Source organism: Corylus avellana, chromosome ca1 (genome assembly GCF_901000735.1).
Source record: "Corylus avellana chromosome ca1, CavTom2PMs-1.0".
In the NCBI taxonomy this organism is placed as follows: domain Eukaryota; kingdom Viridiplantae; phylum Streptophyta; class Magnoliopsida; order Fagales; family Betulaceae; genus Corylus; species Corylus avellana.
This window is the reverse complement of record NC_081541.1, coordinates 20798459-20818033: the sequence shown is the minus strand read 5'-3', so window position 1 is coordinate 20818033 and position 19575 is coordinate 20798459. Positions and strand designations below refer to the sequence as shown.

Genomic DNA, 19575 nt, shown 5'->3' with positions numbered 1-19575 from the left:
TTTTGAAACCAATTTATTTCTAGATTAATTTTGTTCTTCTACTAGTTATAATTAGGACTTTATTTTTCTGCAATTTGTTTTGTTTTAATCTTGTTACTAATAATTAAAAAAAAAAAAAAAATTTTGGTTTTGTTTTTTGTTGTTGTTGTCTTGTTTGTGTTACAGCCCTGTTACAATCGATTGCACTTTTGGCCAAGACAGTAACCGCAACAGTTTAGTAGATTTTAGCCAAAATCTTTTGGTCCTTTTTCATAAGTTTTTAGTTTCTGTTTAAATTAATTTATGCTTGCAATTGTGTTTAGTTAGTTTAATATAATTTAATTTACTTCAATTCAATTTCAGTTTTTAGTTTGTTAGTTTGTTAGTTTGTTAGTTTGTTAGTTCCTTTTTGCATGTTAGGTCGTAGATCTTTAAATCTGGAGTTAAACACTTTTGATCCCAAAATTGAAAGAACGACGAGAGAGAATCTAAGATAGCCACCAAACTCACCCACCAATTCTCAAAGTTCCGAGTCTAATTTGGAAAAGTCTGTTAAGATGGGAGAACAAAATCAACCTAGATACCTTAGGGAGCTGTTCGTACCCAACATTACCAACACACCGTCATGTATAGTGTTGCCAGCTACTCGCTTCGAGCTGAAGCCGAGTACAATAAGTCACCTTCCTGCATTTAGAGGATTAGAGAATGAGGATCCATATGTTCATGTGAGGATTTTTTTGGAAATTTGCAACATTGTTAATACGTAAAATGCCCCAGCAGAAGCGGTGCGCCTTCGGTTATTCCCTCTGTCCCTACATGATAGGGCGAAATCCTAGCTACTCAACAATAGACCTGGATCTATCACTTCTTGGGATATGTTGCAAAGCAAGTTTTACCACAAGTTCTTCCCAATTTCCAAAATCAATGCCCTCCGTCTACAGATCACCAATTTCAGACAAAAAGAAGGGGAAAGATTCACCGATAGCTGGGAGAAGTTTAAAGAGCTTACTATAAAATGCCCACCCCACGGGTTTGAGAATGAGGTGCTAGTTCAAATTTTCTACAGGGGACTAACACCAAGTGAGCGAAACTCGCTTGAGACGATGAATGGTAGAGAATTCTTAAGTCTTACTGGGGATGAAGCTTATAAAACTTTGGATGAAATGGCTGAACGAGCACAACAATGGGATTTTCAAGATAGTTGGGACAGACAACAACCCGCTCCCAAGACAGGAAGCATCTATGAGGTGAGGAACGATGCTGAATTAAGGGAGGAGTTCAAGGTTCTTAGGCGTCAGTTTGACACTATGGTCTTAAACAAACCAGTGAATGCAGCAAATACTTACCACGTTGATGCATGCGGGTTATGTGATAGTCAAACGCACTTCACTCAAAACTGCCCAACTCTGTCAATAGAGTACCCAACTGAGTAAGTCAATGCCTTCAATGAGTACAAAAAAACCCACCACTGGACTGTTTTCCGAAACTTACAATCCAGGGTGGCGGAATCACCCCAACAGAGAAATCAAGAGGATATTAGAAAAAACGGTGAACCCGACGAGGAAGGACTGGTCTCTTCGACTTAATGACGCTCTGTGGGCATACCGGACTGCATTCAAGACTCCAATTGGCATGTCTCCCTACCGACTCGTGTATGGCAAGGCTTGTCACCTCCCTGTGGAATTAGAGCACCGGGCTTATTGGGCTATAAAGCAGCTGAATTTCAGTCTCACCAAGGCTGGTGATCAAAGGAAGCTACAGCTATATGAATTAGAAGAATTGAGGAATGATGCCTACGACTGTGCCAAGCTATACAAAGCTCAGATGAAGAAGATTCATGACCAAAACATTTTGAGAAAATCATTTGAAGTTGGTCAGAAAGTCCTCCTTTACAACTCACGTCTGCATCTGTTTCCAGGAAAGCTCAAATCCCGATGGACTGGACCATTCATAGTGCGTGCAGTTTCTACTCATGGAGCCATCGAAATCGAGGATCCTAAGAATGGAAGTACTCACAAGGTCAATGGTCAACGGTTGAAGCCGTTCTTGGAACTGGAAATTTCGGAGAGTGAGGAATTGCCTTTGGAAGATCCTACGTCGTCTACCTAATCATCAGCGGTGAGAAGTCTGGCTGAAGACTGTAAACTTAGTGCTTATGGGAGGCATTCCTTTTTCTTTGGTATTTTTAGTCATTTTTTGTGTTGTTTCGTCTATCTTCATTTTTGTTTTATTTTTGTGTTTTTCAGGACAGGTGTTATTATGAGTAAGTTTGGGGGTCGTCTCTTTGCTCACTCTGGTTCCTTATACCTCTTGGTATTGTGTTTCTGCCTACATTGAGGACAATGTGTAATTCAAGTTTGGGGGTATGGAAAAACACTTTGTCTATTTATTTTTGTTTTTATTTGTTTATTTTTATTTGTCTTTTTGTGTTAAAAAAAAAAAAAAATTATGCTATGTTTTTGTCAAGTTTGAGTTAAACTGTGACTATGGTTTGCATTTCATTAGCTTGCTTAAAGGGTTGAACACATCATTATGTCATTTGGAGTCTGAGTCCTTTGACTTATTTTTGGGTAAAAGAGATTTCACTTGTTTTGAGATAAATTTTTATGAGCACATTAGCATGTTTTCTGTGAGGTATGATGTTTGAGCTTAAGCTTGTTCTCTTTGAGATTTGTGGGATGTCCTATTGATAAATAACCATTGGCTTGCAAGATATATAGAAATAATAATAATAATAAATAAATAAATAAAGAGAAGGAAAAAGAAAAGAAAGATCATGTTGAGTTTTCCGCTGAGTAACCGAACCTCTTGCCTCATTAAGCATTGAGTGTTCGCGTCAAAAGGTGTGAAACTCAGTGTTGATTTATGATATGGCTAATCTGACTTCGTAGCCTTTTTTACTTAAGTTAATAAGCCCTTAGGGATGTTCTACATCTAGTGCCCTAAAGCCACCTGGCTTGGGAGTCATTGGCCTAACACTTGTTACATGAGTCAATTAGAAAGCTTAAGGGAGTTAGACATTGCAGAGCCTGTAAAAAAATAAAAAAAAAAAAAAAAATGCATATCTTGCCTTGGTTGTTTCATTTGATAGAGTTTTTTACAAATTTTATGGAACTTGTCTTGAGTTTAAGCTGAAAGCTTCATGATTGTATCCTAATTACACTTTACACTTTTCAGAACATATGAGGTCTAAATTGTCCATTTATAAGTGATTTGATTCTGGATTTCCTTTTGACAGTGATGATGGTGTTTGTTTTTTTTTTAAGTTTGCTCATGAATAAGAACCATGGTTTATGTGAAACTTCTTTCTTGTTAACAACATAGTACTACAATGTTTGTGGGTATCATTCATGTTAAGCCCTCACGAGACTTCACTCGTCCACTAGGGATGCCTAGGGGTTTAAAAGGCTTGTTGCATATGCTAAATGCAATCGTCTCTCCCATGAAAGAGGATTTATGTTTTGTTTTGTTTTGTTTTCATTCTATTTTTCGTTTTGTTTTGCTAAGGGACTAGCAAAAGTTAAGTTTGGGGGTGTTTGATGTGTGCCAAATATTGCATATTTGGACCCCTTAATTTACTTGTGTTAATCCTTTAGCTGTGTTATTATCTGATGTTCTGTGTTAGTTTTGTGTTTTTAGTATTTTGTAGGTGTTGAAGAAAAACTACTTTTTGGAAGAAAACATACTTTGAGAAGACCTAGATGATGTGGTTAAGTTTAACCAAATCCAAGAAATGGGTAAATCGGATTAAGGATAAGATTGGATAAAATTTCGAATTGGATTCAAATTCAGATTCTACATGTCTCAGTATTTTGACCATAACTTTTCACTCACATATCCTATTGAGGTGATTCAAGTGGCGTTGGAAAGCTAACTCAAAATAATACAATTCATTGTGAAATAGAGTTTTCCTAATTCGGACGTTTACTATTCCAAAATCATCCCGCAATTAAATGGTACAAACCTGGACGAATTGTATCCGATTTCAACTTGTAAACCCTAAGTTTTAGGTCTATAAATAGGGAATTATCAGATTAGTTGAGGGGGCTACGAATTTGAAGATTGCAGAGGAGAAAGAAGAGAGTTTAAGGTTTTCCTAACTTTTGAATCTCTACTTTGTGATTCTTATTTGTAAGTACTCGATTTTACATTATGAATTCAATCAATTTTGTTTTGTCTTTCAATAACATGAGAGGCTAAACCTTCAACTAAGGTTGAAGATGAAGCCTCACTTATGATTAGCAACTTTGTTTCATGTATGTAATATTTCCCAATTTAATGGTTTAATTGCTCTATTGTTTTACTTCTAATCAATTGGATTGAATAACTCTTGGATATCTTTTGTGATTCAAGGATATACTTGATGATTTAAGATTATTCAATACAATTGATTGCTTGGTTTTCTTTGTTAAAAATTGGATTTCCCCTGTGATTTATTCTCTGGATACAATTGATGTTTGATAAAGATTGGATATTTTCTTGTGATTTACGGATACAGTTAATGATTTGATCGAATATTAGATTTCTTTTGTGATTTGGGTTATGAATGGACACATGGGATCTTTTGATTAATTCTTTGAAGCAATAGTAAAACAAACTTAAGATTTATATGTGAGAACTTTGGGGAATATTATAGATCATGAAATTATGTTGTTATGAATTTGTGAGTGCGGATTCCGAAACCTTAGTGCTTCGTCATAAGATTTCAATCACTTTAAATTGCTCATGCTTTTGCTTTTTCATTCAAACAAAAAAATCTCTCAAAAATTTGGAACTAGACTAGGGTTTAATTAATTTAGATTTAAAATTGGTTTCAAGAATACAATTCCCTATGGGTTCGATCTCGCACTTGCAATCCATTAACTACAATTGATTTGTGCACTTGCGAGTTAAATAAATTTGCACAACAATAAGTTTGCTCAACTTTTGAATTTGGTTAAAAGAGTCTAACTCTACCACAATTCATTAAATTCCTACTTATTTATCCTAGGTGTGGTTAAAACTTTCAGGTACCATATCGATGCATGCTTTCAATCTCCTTCTATTCTAATATTTGTAACATGTGGGGAATTGTTGTGATGTTACAAATATTTGTTTGTATTTACCTATTAATTTTTTGACCATTTGACAGTAAGATCCATTCATGAGTTTTTATTGGGGAAAAACCAGATATGGTTTATGACCGTTGGGCAATAAAAACCTTTTACAAGCTATTATTTTTTTAACCGTTGGTTTTTATTACATTAAAAACATTTGTCTTCAACGTATAATGAGCTTTGTTGACCGTTTGTTTTTATATGTTGACCGTTTGTTTTTAATGCATGGATTACATGATAATGAGCTTTAAAAGAAAAAAAGATTCACATGTCTATATAAGCAAGTGTTCCACTTTGACAAAATATCATCCAAAATATTACACTCTTTAGTGAGATTTTCATTTTCATGCTCCAGAATTTTTCTTTGTTACTAAAGAGAAAAAATAGAGTTATTTGCTACTCAATTTTTCATCCTCTTCAATTTAAAAAAGTGTTGTTTATTAGATCTTCATTATTTGAAAGTGTGTTTTTAACGAAGGAAGACGCTATAGTCTAATCCTGGGAGGTTGTGTATCAAGTGATCCGATCTTACCAAGTTATACACTCAAAGAGGCACGAAATCAACTTTTAAGGATAACGCTCTTACGTGATTCTATAATTTTGTGAGATTTTTCCTTGCCCTATTTTTATTTATTGTAATTTATTTATCTTATTGTTAATTGTTCGGATTAATATTATTTAGCATCAATAAGAATTTTTGCACCATCCATTTAATTTTACAACAAACCATGCATGATGATCAGTATTGTATCATTCGCCTCGATCCCTAGTAATGATGTTCCAAATTGGTTCAGCCATAAGAGAATTGGGTCTTCGATATCCTTCCATGTACCATCAATTTCAAAGGGTCAAAACCTTCGGTTGCTTGTTTGTGCTATCTATGCAACCAACAAAGGGTCAAATCCTTCGGATGTTTTTCCTCCTCGCGTGAAAATCCAAAATAAAAGTAACTAGAAGCAACCAGCACGTTTTTTGGCCAACACTATTCCTTCTCCTGTAGCCTATGGTAATCATTTCTTTCTTTTTCCCAAAAAAAGAAGATCATTTATTTCTATACCAGACGTCACTCATAAGAAATGAATTGGTGATTGAAAGTGGAGAGAAAATTGAGGTAGTCATCGAACTTTGGGCAACAGCTGAAGTGAACAAGTGTGGAATTCAAGTACTAGTTGATGAGCCAAATGTAATGGAAGAATATGTTACATTGAAGTTTGAAGGAGTTATCTTTTAGTTGTTCAATTGTTGTCTTTTGGTGGCTATGTTGCAGCTGTAGAAATAAGGATATAATTACATGATAATCTTATCTATTACTTCTTAGTAACCATTATAGTAAGAGTCATTCCAATAAGGAGTTTATCTCCACTTTTATTAGTTGTAATTTTTAATTTTTTTAAATTTTTTTTTAATTTTTTTTTTTATTAAAGTGTAATTGAATAAAGAAAAATTATGCAAAAAACTACTCCTTAAGATGGAATCTATGATCCTTTGGTTTAATCAAAGTGGCATGAAATATCCCCTTCAAATAGATTTAATTTGAATGATTATTTTTAATCTAAGCTTGAGTGTTTAAGTAAGAGTTACTAAAACTATATGTACAAAGTAAAATGAGATTTCACAAATACAAGATTAATCATGGAATTAAATTGGATACTCAAAGATTAGGCGATAATGAATTAAAGTGACAATTTACCTAAGACTTTAATTTGACTATTGATTATTTTATGGAATGGTCAAATACAAAATATAAGAAGTCATTGAGAGTATTTGAATAATACAAAAATAAATAAATATTAGAGTGCAATTACAATTATCTAATAGAATTAATTATATTTAATAGTAACCTATGACAAGTCATGAGATGATAAGTGTACTAGGCTTGTTGGAGCTAGTTTTATCTTTCCTCTAGGACTTTCCCCAAGCTGATTATTACCCATATTGGGTTTGACCTAATTACACAATTACTCTAAGCTTAGTGGCCATGAACGTGGAATGGAGGGGTAGGCTTTTTCCAAGTCCTACATCCACTAGGTTACATGTAGCTATAAAAAGGGAGCTTGTGTAAACATTAGATTAACAATCTCGAGAGCCTCCACTCTTGGTCTCTTAATAAGATATTGGGGATTTCCCTTGTAACCCTTTTCCCTCATTCAATTAAAAATAAATAAATAAATAAATATTGGGGAGAAGCTTTAAAGGTCTAAAAAATCTAACCCTACACGTTTTTGTGAGAAGTTGAAAAGAAATCAAATCAGCCTCTAAGTCCTTGTGGTAGTGGGCTTGCACCTTTGTGAGTATCTATTGCAATTTTTTTAGCATCATTTCATACCATGTTGTCTTGATGCTTTTTCTTAGAGCACTAACAGTGGTTTATGCAAAATAGATGCCGTTCACAAATGGCTAAAAATGCATTTTACATTTATTTTTTTTTTTACATAAGCTGATGCAGGGATATTTTTACCTATTTGCTTAGTCATTTTACATAAAAGTGCAAAATAGCTACCTCATTGTGGGTGCTCTTAAGATTTTTTTGCTGTGTTTTATATTAACAATTGATATCAGCGTGGGGCTTCATTTTTGAATGTTGCCTTTCTTTGCTAGGTTCTAGATATTGGCCCTTCATTGTGATGGTCCAATGTGAGCCTCTTTGCTTTGCTGGGTTGCCTAAAATCTGTTTCATTATTCGTTGATGTCTGTTCTTTGTTGAATGATGGGGCATCTTTGGGTTACTGGTGTCAATGCCCCAGGGACAATAATTTGCTATAAATTGGGTTGTAGCTATTTTATAGAAATCCATCTAATAAAGTGACATGGGTCCCATAACTATTAAAAAACACATGTGTTTTCACATGTCAAGGGACACATGTCACTTTATTAGATGGATTTGTATAAAATAACTACAAACCATTTTGGAGCAAATTTCTGTCTTGGTATGTTGCTCCATTTTCCTTATTCCATATGATCTGGTAGCATCTGTATGATTGGGAATTTGGGCAATTTAAGAAGAATAATAATTCTCCTGCCAAAATCGAACTTTAAGAAGAATAAGTAAATCTGTTGTACTTCTTCTTGCACACCAATTTCTCACAATATGCTTGAGATACTACAATTTTATTTTATTTTTTTACAAACTGATGTTGCAGTTTATAAATGGTAAAATGATTAAAAGTGTATGATTGATATGTCAGCCACTAACTAATTAAATTTGACAAATCAATTTTTTTCTTAATCATTTTCAGCAATTATATACTGCCACACCAATTTGTAAATAACATAGAAAAAGATGTAATACTCTTACAAGTACTTCCAATATCTTATTATATGTAGATACATAATCGCAAAACGAAAACCAGTCTATACTCTAATCTTTTACACAAAAATTTATATGGATATATATATGTACAGTCAAACAAAAATGACAAAAACTGTGGAGGCCACATATCATGTTCCTAGCCTTTTAACACCGCATTCTGAGCAGAACTTAGAAGTTTCTCTCAAGTACGGGGCCCCACATTCGTCACAAAACTTTGCTAGGCTGGATGGCTGAAATAATAGCAATCTTAAAGGTTGGTAAAGACATAGGTAGAAAGAAAAATATTTCAAAAAAAGAAAAGAAAAAATGCACAAATAATACATCACTCATTACAAATGAATAAAATAAAATAAAAGCAGCACCGCAGGCAAAGCAAATTCCTTTTAGAGAGAAAAGAAGTCATGCATCAATAAAGACTCTTAATCAATTGAGCATTTATAAAATGAACCAAAATTGATATATAGTTTAAACACAAGTATGCAAAAAGGTTATACATCTCTTAAAACATCCCTCAATATAGTTACTTGCCATTGAAACTATAAAAGAAAACACAAATAAATAACAGGCTATCCAAGGAGTCCTATGGTCACTTATCCTGCAGCTACCACCTCCTACAAACTTTGTTTTGGCTACTATAATGATGGCAAATAAATACTCGAACAGAAACAAAATTTAATGTATTTGATTTAAATACCATGAAGCCATTATTGTCATCAAGGTGTCATTACTGCCAACAGTTTTGGCTTCTGCATTTGTTTTTGGATGGAATGAGAAATTGGCTTCAGTTACTACACAAAGTTTTTGAGTTTGGGTCTTCATAAGCTAAGTAATTGTCTAAGAACTCCTATGCTCATCGAGAGAGTTGACCATTAATGAACATGACCCAGTAGAAATGTGTTCTAAAGCAGCAACATTACCGATTTACTCAACCTAATATCCTATCTTCAAGAGCAACATGCAATTTGTCATGCAAACAAATGTAAAACCCAAAGTTTACAAAATTCAACTAGCTGCTCTTATTTATATTAGATCAAGTCAAGGCAATAGTCCTCACCAGTACATGCAAGCGCCCTCCAGCATGGACACCTGTGAGGGGTTGTAGGCAAGCCATCTGTTGTGATATGGTTGGTTGATGAGCATGAGAAATTGCAGGTAAGTGAGAAGGTGGAGCACATTGATGATTGTGAGCATAGTGGGATGCGTGGTGCATGGTTTGATGATGATTCTGGTGAATCGAGTGAAACTGGGGTTGATGAGAAAGTGGTTGCATTGGATGCTTGCAAACAGTCTGCTGCTGATTTTGTGGCTGCATAGAGTTAAAAAAAATAAATAAATAAATAAAAATTACAAAATAAAAATTAGCAAAGAAGTTCATGTATTAAATGCTGAAAAAAATATCAAGAGATACGCATACACCTCAAATACAAACATAATAACATGATACCACAATTAATCTAAAATATAAACCAAGAATTATTTTAGTTGATTTCTGATTGTTGCCTGTACATAAATGTAAATGAGGTTTGGTCTGAAGTGTGAAGTGAATGAAAATGAGGCCAACCCCACACCTGAGCTCTTCCCATCGTAAAAGCTTTCATGTCATCCAGCAAATGGATGCAGAATAAACCCAAATTACTTTAACCAGCCTTACCACTTCAGAATTACTTCTCTTTCGGCTATACAGTGCATGAAAAGATCTCTGGAATTTTTCCTTGGTTCAACTTGTAGTTTGAACACATGGGAATTGGAAAGAAGTGAACCTATACTTATTAGATTTTCCCAGCTCACAAACTGCTCTCAGCTCAGATTCATGTCAGTCTTCACTCCCACCACAGCATTGGCTGGCCAAGAAAAAGTTTGGCATCAACACGACTACAGTGTTACTCTTAGGCTGAGACCATAATAGGGGATTATAACTCCAGATTCAGATCCTGATACTCTAGTGCCCACAAGCCAAGCTCTATGGATGTTGATGCTAAGCAACTATGAACTTTTGCGCCTGAGACCATAATAGGGGATTATAACTCCAGATTCAGATCCTGATACTCTAGTGCCCACAAGCCAAGCTCTATGGATGTTGATGCTAAGCAACTATGAACTTTTGCATTAACCTAATTCCAATATTTTCTAACAGCATCAAGTGCATATCATGTTAACAGAAATATCCATACATTTAAATTGCCCGAAATTTCATTTTTATTTGGGTTGTACAATGATTGCGATGTCCTATGAGTCAGATGGTTATTTGAAATTAATCCAATATAGTTGTTCATGGCAACGTCGCAGTGTAACAAGAACGAAAACAAAAAAAATAAATTATCACTAACAGAGAGAGTGGGGAGAGAGAAGAGGAAGAACTCTCCTTAATGATCTTCTTTTTTTTTTTTTGGGGGGGGGGGGTGTGGGGGGAAGGCGGCTGCAACAAGGCATTGGAATTCTAAGGAATCAGTTTTGCTTCACATTTCAACCTATAGTTCGTTCCATCACAAAGAGATCCAAACGTCATCCTTATTATTGATGATTACAACACCACCACTTCCCCAACTTGCTATATAGTCCCCTTCTAATATTGGAATTGCCCCTCATTATGCATTAACCTACATAAATCATCATTTCGAAAATGGTCCAAGAAAGGCAGTCTGGGAGATATGGTGGCTCCTAGCCATCCTTGTAGAGAACTCACACAAATCTAAAGAGAATGAGATCTACCCATGCAATTTCTGAGTATGCTCACCTACATATTAGGATTTCGTTGACAACTAATAAAGAAGCTAGAAACAAACCCCACCAACTACCATTACAAAGCCAAAGATGTAATGCTTGATTCTTAATTTTGGCCACAAGATAAACCATAATCAAAGCTAATAAGGTAATATAAGCACAATCTTGTCTATAACATCTACCACCAAATGCCTCATCTGAATCGGACGAAATACGAAGACCAATTTAAAGAGGATTAATAACCAGCTATGTGATTTTGCTAAGCAAAGAATAAGAATCATTTTAGCCCCTCAAATTTTCGTATTACTATTAATTTGATGCTCAACTTTCAAAACTTGCAATTAATAACCATTGTCAATATAGCCCTTCCTTCAAGACCCATCAACAGTCAAGCCGCTAACTGCCTAAAATGATAATGTTTTGGCCACATTTTAAATTTTCTTGATGTTTTAGACCCTTTTTTCCAGTCAAATCACCTTGTCAGATATCTCACTCTCTTTTTCCTTCTCCTCATATCAGAGATCCACATAGCCACCCACACACCTCACCCATAAAGCATGTGATCTCCAACATCATGCCCTCACCTTCTCTCTCTCTCTCTCTCTCTCTATCCTCCACCCACGAAAAGCCACCACTCTCCCTACAGGGACGAAACCAAGGGGCTGCGGGACCATGGCTTCCCGGTTTTAGACTTGACCCTATCAAAGTTAGGTTTGGCCTCTCGTTTATACTTTGGCCCTGCCTAGAGAAATCATGTTTTGTCCCATCTCCACTAGTTGGATTTCCCTCTCCACCAATGTTGTCAACATAAGCCCGTGATTGATAGTCACAAACCCCATATACTCGCAAAAATCCAACCAAACTCAATCACTCTCTCTCTCTCTCTCTCTCTCTCTCTATTTTTCTCACTATCCAGCCCTATTTCCATTTCTTGTGATTTACAAAATTTCCTAGTTTGCAAGCACGAATGGAAAGCTAAAAGGAAGCACGACAATGACTTTGTATCAAGTCCTAAATCATTCCCATTGGGCACAAGATTCTAGCTTTCATGATACATGCCATGGATGTTCCAAAGCTCAAATGTCTTTGAACATGATTTTGACCATAATTTCTTCTATTTCACCATATGAAACCCCAAATCGTCGAGAGGAAGTTTTGAGTTTACCTAGTGAACACCACCTCCTCCTAGGCCAACAACTCAATTGCAAACAATGGCAAAGGCATAAAATTCTAGAAAGAAATCTAATCTCTCTCTCTCGGTGAAAAAGAAAAAACAGAAAAGAACTCTGAACAATTCAGCTAATAAAATGAAACTCTAAGAGCATCTTTAGTAGCCTCACCAAATTTTACAAGCACACTTTTTTCTACTTTAGCTATCAACTTTTTTAAGTATTCCCAGTAGTCTCACCATTTTAGCGATTCACTTTCACTATTCCATTTAAATATTATTTTTCAAAGATTTCTTTGTTCTTTCTCTAAAAATCTATATTTTTGAATGTTTGTCTTTTCTTAGTGGTCATTTATTTGAAAATTATTTAAAGACCTTCTAAGAAAATGAAATTAAAAGCTAGTCAATAATTTTAATAAGATCTAAACCCAAGTCCTTAGAATTCTTCCAATCTATGTGTTGATGTTTTAATCGGAGCAGACATTCATGCTAGAGAATTAAACTATATGTTGGATAAATCTACACAACATTTATTCAGGCACTTGTCCAATTGAAATAGAGAAGGAGGAGAGAGAAAAAAACAATTAAAATGATTTTTTATTGCTTTGATGAGTGAAGAGTGCTCACTATAGTTGGTGAGTACTGTTCACTCACCAAACCTTCCTCACTATTTTAGCTAGGCTACTGGGGACTCCTTTTTTTACATTTTCAGCAAGTTAGCTCACCAAAATAGTTTTTTACTAAAGATGCTCTAAAAGAGTTCAACTACCACGTTTTGTGACAGAATGTTTCGAGATATGCTAGGAAAGATTGAGAGGTGTAATTGGTAAAGGTATATTGGATTCAACCTAGCAACCCTTTGACATGAACATGATGTCAAACATGTGGTTTCGCCAGAGGGGCTGACTTTTACTCTTTTCTTTTTCTTTTTTTTTTTATGATAATTAATTGAAGTATCATTAAAAGCGTAAAGTGCACCCAGACACACAAAAAGTATACAAGAGAAAATACCTAGCTAGCTAGAAGGAGCAAAAAGAAATCATAATAACTAAGTACCAAAGGAGAGGGTTGACTTCCACTCCTAGAAAGAACTCTTCCCACTCTGATGATTGAGGGTCAACCTCAAGCCAGGCTCTAATAGCTCTATAGTTTGACTCCTTTGCAATTGTTCCTTCACCCATTTTCAAATATTTGTCTCGTGTGAACATTACTAGTTGTGAAGAGATGGGTTGAAGTAAAAAAATAAAAAATAAACGTTAAAAATGGGAAAATGACCAATATGTCTTCATTTTCGGTATTTACTGTCTCAGCATTGACAAATCCTAATGAAAGGGCCACAATGATAGTAATTCAAAATTTCAGGGTGTTCATAGCAAGTTTGGGAACTTGAAGGACCAAGTTGACAGCAGCCAAAGTTTGAGGGAGTAAAATGTATTTTAGCATTTTTTTTTGTAAGTTGGTAATGCTTGATACTGAGCATTGACCCAATCCCACATAGATGTGGTTGTTTATTAAACACAAACCATAGACTCACGCATTAGAAAACTCAATTGCATAAAATTGAGCAAGAAAGCAACTCTTACTTCACTTACAGAGCGGAAATCTTGAGCAGTAGCCAATGGACAAGAATTGTCCGCAACAGGAAACGTCTGAAAAATAAGCACATCAGAAATACAAAAAGTTACCTCCACCCCAATTTGCACAGTAAGGCATAGCAATAACAAAGTATAACATCCCACTAAAGTTGAATGACACTATATTTTCTATACAAACTTTTTGAACAGATATATCGTCACTGTGGAGACAAGAAAATGTTGAAATAAAAAAATATTGAAGAAAATAAAAAATAGGGGTAATAACCATTTGCCCCATGAACTACCACCCCTTTTCAACATGGCACCATGAAGTGACACTCTTGACATTCGGCTGCATTGAGCTACCATTTACTTACAAAAAGCCCCGCCATTAGGAAATATCGTTAAATCAAACAGAATATTCATTTTTGAGATGTTAAATCTTGTTTAAGGACGGAAATACCTTCAAGTAAAAAAATAAAAACATTTAGATAAACTAAAAACTTAAGAATTAAATAAAAACTTAAAAAAAATAAAAACAAAACTTAAACTTTAAACTTTTTTTTTTTTTTTAACAAAAAAAAAAAAAAAAAAAACCAGGGGGGTGGTAGGACCACCCCCAGGTGGTGGATTGGCCAGCCCTCAAGCCCATAGGGAGCTACCCCCAAAAAATTCATGGGGTTGGCACGGTGAGCCACCAGCACCCCCTATGGGCTTGGGGGGTGGCCGAACCACCCCGAACCACCTAGGGGTGGTCCGGCCACCAGCCCCTCTCTTAAGTGTATTTTATGTAAATTGTGTATCTAAACTTAGGGTATTTGCATCATTTCAAGTTTTTTAATGAGGTTGACTAACATAAGGGGGTTTTAGTAAGTAAAGGGTAGTTCAATGTAACCGAGTGTCAAAAGTGTCCGTTCATTGGGCCATGTTAAAAAATGGTGGTAAAAGGTAATTACCATTAAAATATTGGGTTAAATACAATTTTAGTACATGTGGTTAAGGCCAAAATCAAATAGCCCCTTCAGTTTCAAAAAGTGTCACAAATGGTGCATGTCGTTAGGTGAAATACCTAATTGGTACTTCCATCTAAGTTCCATCCATTTTTTTTACAAAAATCCACGTTACCCCACTTAAAATCATGATACGTGTCTCTTTTGCCACATAGGGAGGACAACTCAGCATATTTTATGACGTGGCCATATGCCACAGGAAATACCCATGTTTTTTGTGCCACGTGAGACGTAGAAAATATTAAAAAAATTACTCAAAACTAAATTTTACCCTATCTTAAAGAAAAACAAGATTAAATCGATTGAACCCTAATTTTCCTGTTCTTCATAAATCACATGAACAAAACTTTCATGTTCTTCCAAACATCCAAGAGTCTCTTCAACCTGAACCCACTCACTTGCTTTGAATAAGGTGATGACTGCAGTGGAAGGTCAGATTGGAGAAATTAGAGGGGATCTTGCCGCTAGGGTACTCTGTTGAGAGGAACAACTCAGATAAATTACTCAAGTAGAGAGAGAGAGAGTATAAATTACTCAAGTAGAAAGCGATTTCGGACAAATGCAAAGCTCGAGTCATAGGTAAGTCAAGCTCATTTCTCCCATCCTCAAACCAAATGCTGAGGAGGAGAAGAAGCCTGAGGAGAAAGAGAAGCCCAAGCCTGAAGAGAAGAAAGAAGAGGTTTTTTGTTTTTTGATTTTGTTTTTTTTTTTTTTTTTTTTGGTCCTCTATTTTCAGAAAATAAATAAACAAACTTTTCAATGCTTCCCCTTTCCTTTTCTTTTTGACTTTTTGGTTGGAGCGAGGAAGAATAGAGATCTTGTTCTTTTCTTTTATGGAATCCCTGAATAACAACTGTGATTAATCTCCTTCAAACCCTTGCTAATGGCTATGTTTATAATATTGCTTACTATTGAATAATCATAACTCATTTCTCTTTCTAGCCAGCAAGCATCCCTTATGTAGTTGTGGATTCATCTGGATGTTTGGATATATTCATTGGGTAATTGTACGATACACAACCTCAGATTATCATAGTGGTCCTAAAGGTTAGTAAAGGGCGCATTTGACCCAGCGCAGTTGGTGGAGTATGTGTATAAGCAGGCCAGGAAGCATGCGGCGATAATGAAGCAAGAACTGGAAAATAAGGAGACAGAGGAGGTGAAAGATGGCAACAAGAGAAGAATGGCGAGAGCAGCAGCGGCTATTGGTGCTCGTGTTGCGATGAGGCCTCTCTGATTTCACTTTCTCTTCTCTTTCACTATGTTTGGGCCATTGAAGGGATGATGCTTAGATAAGCGATGAAAGCAATGGAAATCACCGACAATTAACACTACCCCACTCTTCAATGTTTGGAAGAACATGAAAGTTTTGTTCTTGTGATTTGGGAAGAACATGCAAATTAGGTTCAATCAATTTGGGTTTAATCTTGTTTTTGTTTAAGTTTGGGTAAAATTTAGTTTGAGTAATTTTTTTAATATTTTCTGCTTTTCACGTGGCACAGAAAACAAGGGTACCTCCTATGACACATGGCCACATCATAAAATATGCTGAGTTATGTCCTCGATATGTGGCAAAAGAGATACATGTCATGATTTTAAGTGGGGCGATTTGGACTTCCGTCAAAAAAATGGATGGAACCTAGATGGAAGTATCAAGTGGGTATTTCGCCTAACAACAGGTACCATTTGTGACACTTTTTGAAACCGACAGAGTTGTTTGATTTTGGCCCTAACCACAGGTATTAAAATTGCATTTAACCCTAAAAAATAATATGGTCATTACCATCAGTTGATGATCTTATTCTAGAAGATGAACTGTTACTTCTCTTTCTTTCTTTCCATTTTATTTTTAATATAAGCACCTTTAAATTTAAATGATATATAGGAAACAATTCAGTCATATAATTTCAAAGACACATTCAAGATGACCCCTTAGTTTGATAATTACAGGCATATCATACTTACAGGCAAACCAGGCATGTTGGACACTAAGTTTGATGCAACACGCCTATACTTGTGTCTTGGAGAGTAGAACTTATAGTCTCGAGGAGAGACAACTACTTCATTTCGACCAGTCAATCGTTTAAACCTGCATTCATGAGCAAACAAGTTAGAAATATATAGGCACATATCAAATAGTGAAGTGGAAATGTACTCCTTCTCAACATAAGAAACAAGCATATAACTTACCACTCGGCATCATCAATTGGCATGCTATTTGGTTTTTCAACAATATCCAAACCATTGACTACCACAAAACGAACTCGCTTTTCTTCTTGTATTACTAATTCTGGAAATCTTGTCCTAGTTTCCAGAGAAGTTGCCAATTCTCTCCTTCTGAAAGTACACGGTCCTGTTGACAAAAGCATTAAGATACAGACACTAAATTTATGGAGAGGCTAGATGTCATAACCCAAAACTAGGACCAAAAAAAAAACCATCAAAGTTCACTAAACTTACTTACCATTAAACACTATTAGAAATATTATAGAAGCCCAGATGCAATATGTTGAAAAAAAATTCAAAGTTCAAGAGCATACAAGTAGATGAATTCAAATTGTTTATCTCAAAGGCGCATAAAGAGGGAAAATGTAATACCTCTCTTGGGAAATTTCTTAGCCAGCCTTCTATACAAACCACCAGCTGCCTCAAGGGCTACTGCAATGGTCTTCTCACGAATACCATTCAAGGAAGCAAGCCTATTATTTACATCATTAACTAAAGTTTCATACAAATTTGCCACATACATCAAGGGTAAAGCGAACCTCGGGTCGCCTTCATACTGGACCTCTCTTGTCTTCCTTTTATTCAGTTTATCTTGTCCAGACTGAACAGTATAGTCAGCCTCGGAATCAGCCACTTCAATCACATGATCATGAATGAAATGATCCACAATAATTTGTAGAAATCTTGCCCTTGTTGATTCAACAGGCGAAACATCTAGTTCAAAGTTGAACAATTCAAATTAGCAATCCCATACAAGGCACAAATATTCTCTAGAAATTCGATTTGAAATCCAAATAAGAGTTCCATTTGTAAATCAATTTTACCATCAATTGTCAAGATATCATAGGAACCCCTTACGGGTCCATTGTTCTCAAGGCTAGAGCGATCTTCTTCAACTCCTACACCGTGAAGCGGTAAAGAAGTCCTATAGGAATCATGCATAAGGTCCTGAAAGAAATATCATATAGATTTCATTAATTTGCATAAAGGTGATAAACAGCTTAGACAAACAAATTCATGACATCTATCAAGTCTCAGAGCCTCAGAATAAAATTAAAAAATCTTTTAAATTCCACTCATGTTGAGTTCTAAGCACAAGCACGAAACTTGGAATACAGTAATCTAAAATTTTCTCTTCATAAACAAATTCTTTCAAGCTCAAATTATAGTAAACCCAGTTCAACCATTTCAGTTCTTTTATATCGCCTCTACTTTCCTCAGCTTTCCTAGAAACCGAACAGAAAGCATTAAATTATATTAGAAAAAAAACACACACACAAACTCAAGATGTCTATAAGATAGTGTAACCGAACTTATCAAAAAAAAATAATAATAATAAAATAGTGTAACCGAAGAACAAAGAGAAGCTCACAACGGCATTGGAATCGTCGTCGTTGTCCAAGCTGTCGTCAGTGACGGCGTCGCGATCGACGTCGCTGATGGCTTCGATGTCGGCTGGCCGAGCGTCGACGGTGTTGAGGTCATGCAAAGGGCTTCCGATGAAGGAATTTGTTGATCTAAGATTATAGTGCTGCACCGGAACCCTACTCCCCATTCCTCCTTGAGACTTCTTTTTTATGAGAAATTCGAATTCGAGCCCCAAGAAAGAAGATTGGTTGCAGATATAAACCCCAGCTTTCCCCTTGGATCTTCTTCTCCTGTGAAGCACGGAGAGAGATTGAAGGGTTTGTCGATGTTTTGGTTTTGAAGGGGAAGGAGAAGTTCAACGGCTATACAGACTGAGAAGGGGGAGGGTTTGAGTAATCCAAGCCTGACACCTGAGACCGTAGCTGGGCTTTCGGATGCCAAAAGCGGATTTCCAAGCCTCACTCCGATCTCCACACCAGCTCCCACGCCACCAGGGTCTCCACTGCTTGCTTAGTTGAATTGACTACTGTGGGGGTGTTAAGGGTAACATGAGGGCAACCTCACCTTTGTTAGCATGAGCTCTCCTCCCAATTACAATTCAAAGATAATATTATGTGGAAACTTCACTAAGGACCTTCAAACTTCCACTCGTTTTGAAATACCCCACTTGAACTTCAAAATCTCTCAATTTAGTCCCCTGAACTTTCAATTGTTTTCAATTTGAACCCCTCCGTTAGATTTTAAACGTCACATGACATTTATACCCCGGACTTTTGTATAAAATTTCAATTTCTAAAACGTTTTTTTATTTAAAAAAAAAAAAAAAAAAAAAAAAAAAAATCAGGATATTTTTGTCTTTTTTTTTGAATTTTTATCGGCTAAAATTAACGGAAGAGTCCAAATTAAGAACAATTAAAAGTTCAGGGAACTAAATTGAGAGATTTTGAAGTTCATGGGGCATTTCAAAACGGGTGGAAGTTTGGAGATCCTTAGTGAAGTTTCCCCTAATATTTTACCACGAGATGCAACCAAGATGGCTGGAGTTTATTCGTTAGAAATTATCGAAATAATTACCGTATAGGTTCCTTTTTTAAATTTACGTTATTTATTTTATTATTGAGCA

The 19575-nt window shown here is 35.6% G+C and overlaps 1 protein-coding gene, 1 non-coding gene and 1 pseudogene across 4 annotated transcripts; 1 reads left to right on the top strand and 2 right to left on the bottom strand.

The window, feature by feature from the left end:
• Positions 1-19575, top strand: part of LOC132167239 (uncharacterized) — a 101008-nt pseudogene that overhangs the window by 16959 nt on the left and 64474 nt on the right.
• On the bottom strand, positions 906-1012 carry LOC132168294 (small nucleolar RNA R71). The gene has a single exon (XR_009438812.1). It is a non-coding gene; the product is annotated as a small nucleolar RNA R71 (small nucleolar RNA).
• LOC132177442 (uncharacterized protein At2g02148) lies at positions 8333-18970 on the bottom strand. Of its 3 annotated transcripts, XM_059589787.1 has the most exons (9): positions 18457-18970; positions 17909-18032; positions 17624-17798; positions 17457-17557; positions 17049-17211; positions 16824-16947; positions 13858-13923; positions 9440-9691; positions 8333-8615 (listed from the first exon to the last, which is right to left on the bottom strand). In XM_059589787.1, the coding sequence occupies exons 1-9, from the start codon at positions 18637-18639 to the stop codon at positions 8514-8516; spliced, it is 1290 nt and encodes a 429-aa protein (XP_059445770.1). In that variant the 5' UTR covers positions 18640-18970; the 3' UTR covers positions 8333-8513. The 3 variants fall into 3 exon arrangements, with proteins under 3 accessions (XP_059445770.1, XP_059445755.1, XP_059445763.1); XM_059589772.1 differs by having other exon boundaries at positions 17457-17798; XM_059589780.1 differs by having other exon boundaries at positions 13867-13923; positions 17457-17798.

What these genes read in the sequence shown, in the direction of transcription:
- LOC132177442 (XM_059589772.1), bottom strand. Translation starts at nt 18,639, where the DNA reads ATGGGGAGTAGGGTTCCGGTGCAGCACTATAATCTTAGATCAACAAAT. An exon ending in TGATATCTTGACAATTGATG is followed by an intron (nt 17,799 to 17,908) that starts GTAAAATTGATT and finishes ACTTTGAACTAG; the next exon opens with ATGTTTCGCCTGTTGAATCA. An exon ending in ATTTCCGCTCTGTAAGTGAA is followed by an intron (nt 9,692 to 13,857) that starts GTAAGAGTTGCT and finishes AACTCTATGCAG; the next exon opens with CCACAAAATCAGCAGCAGAC.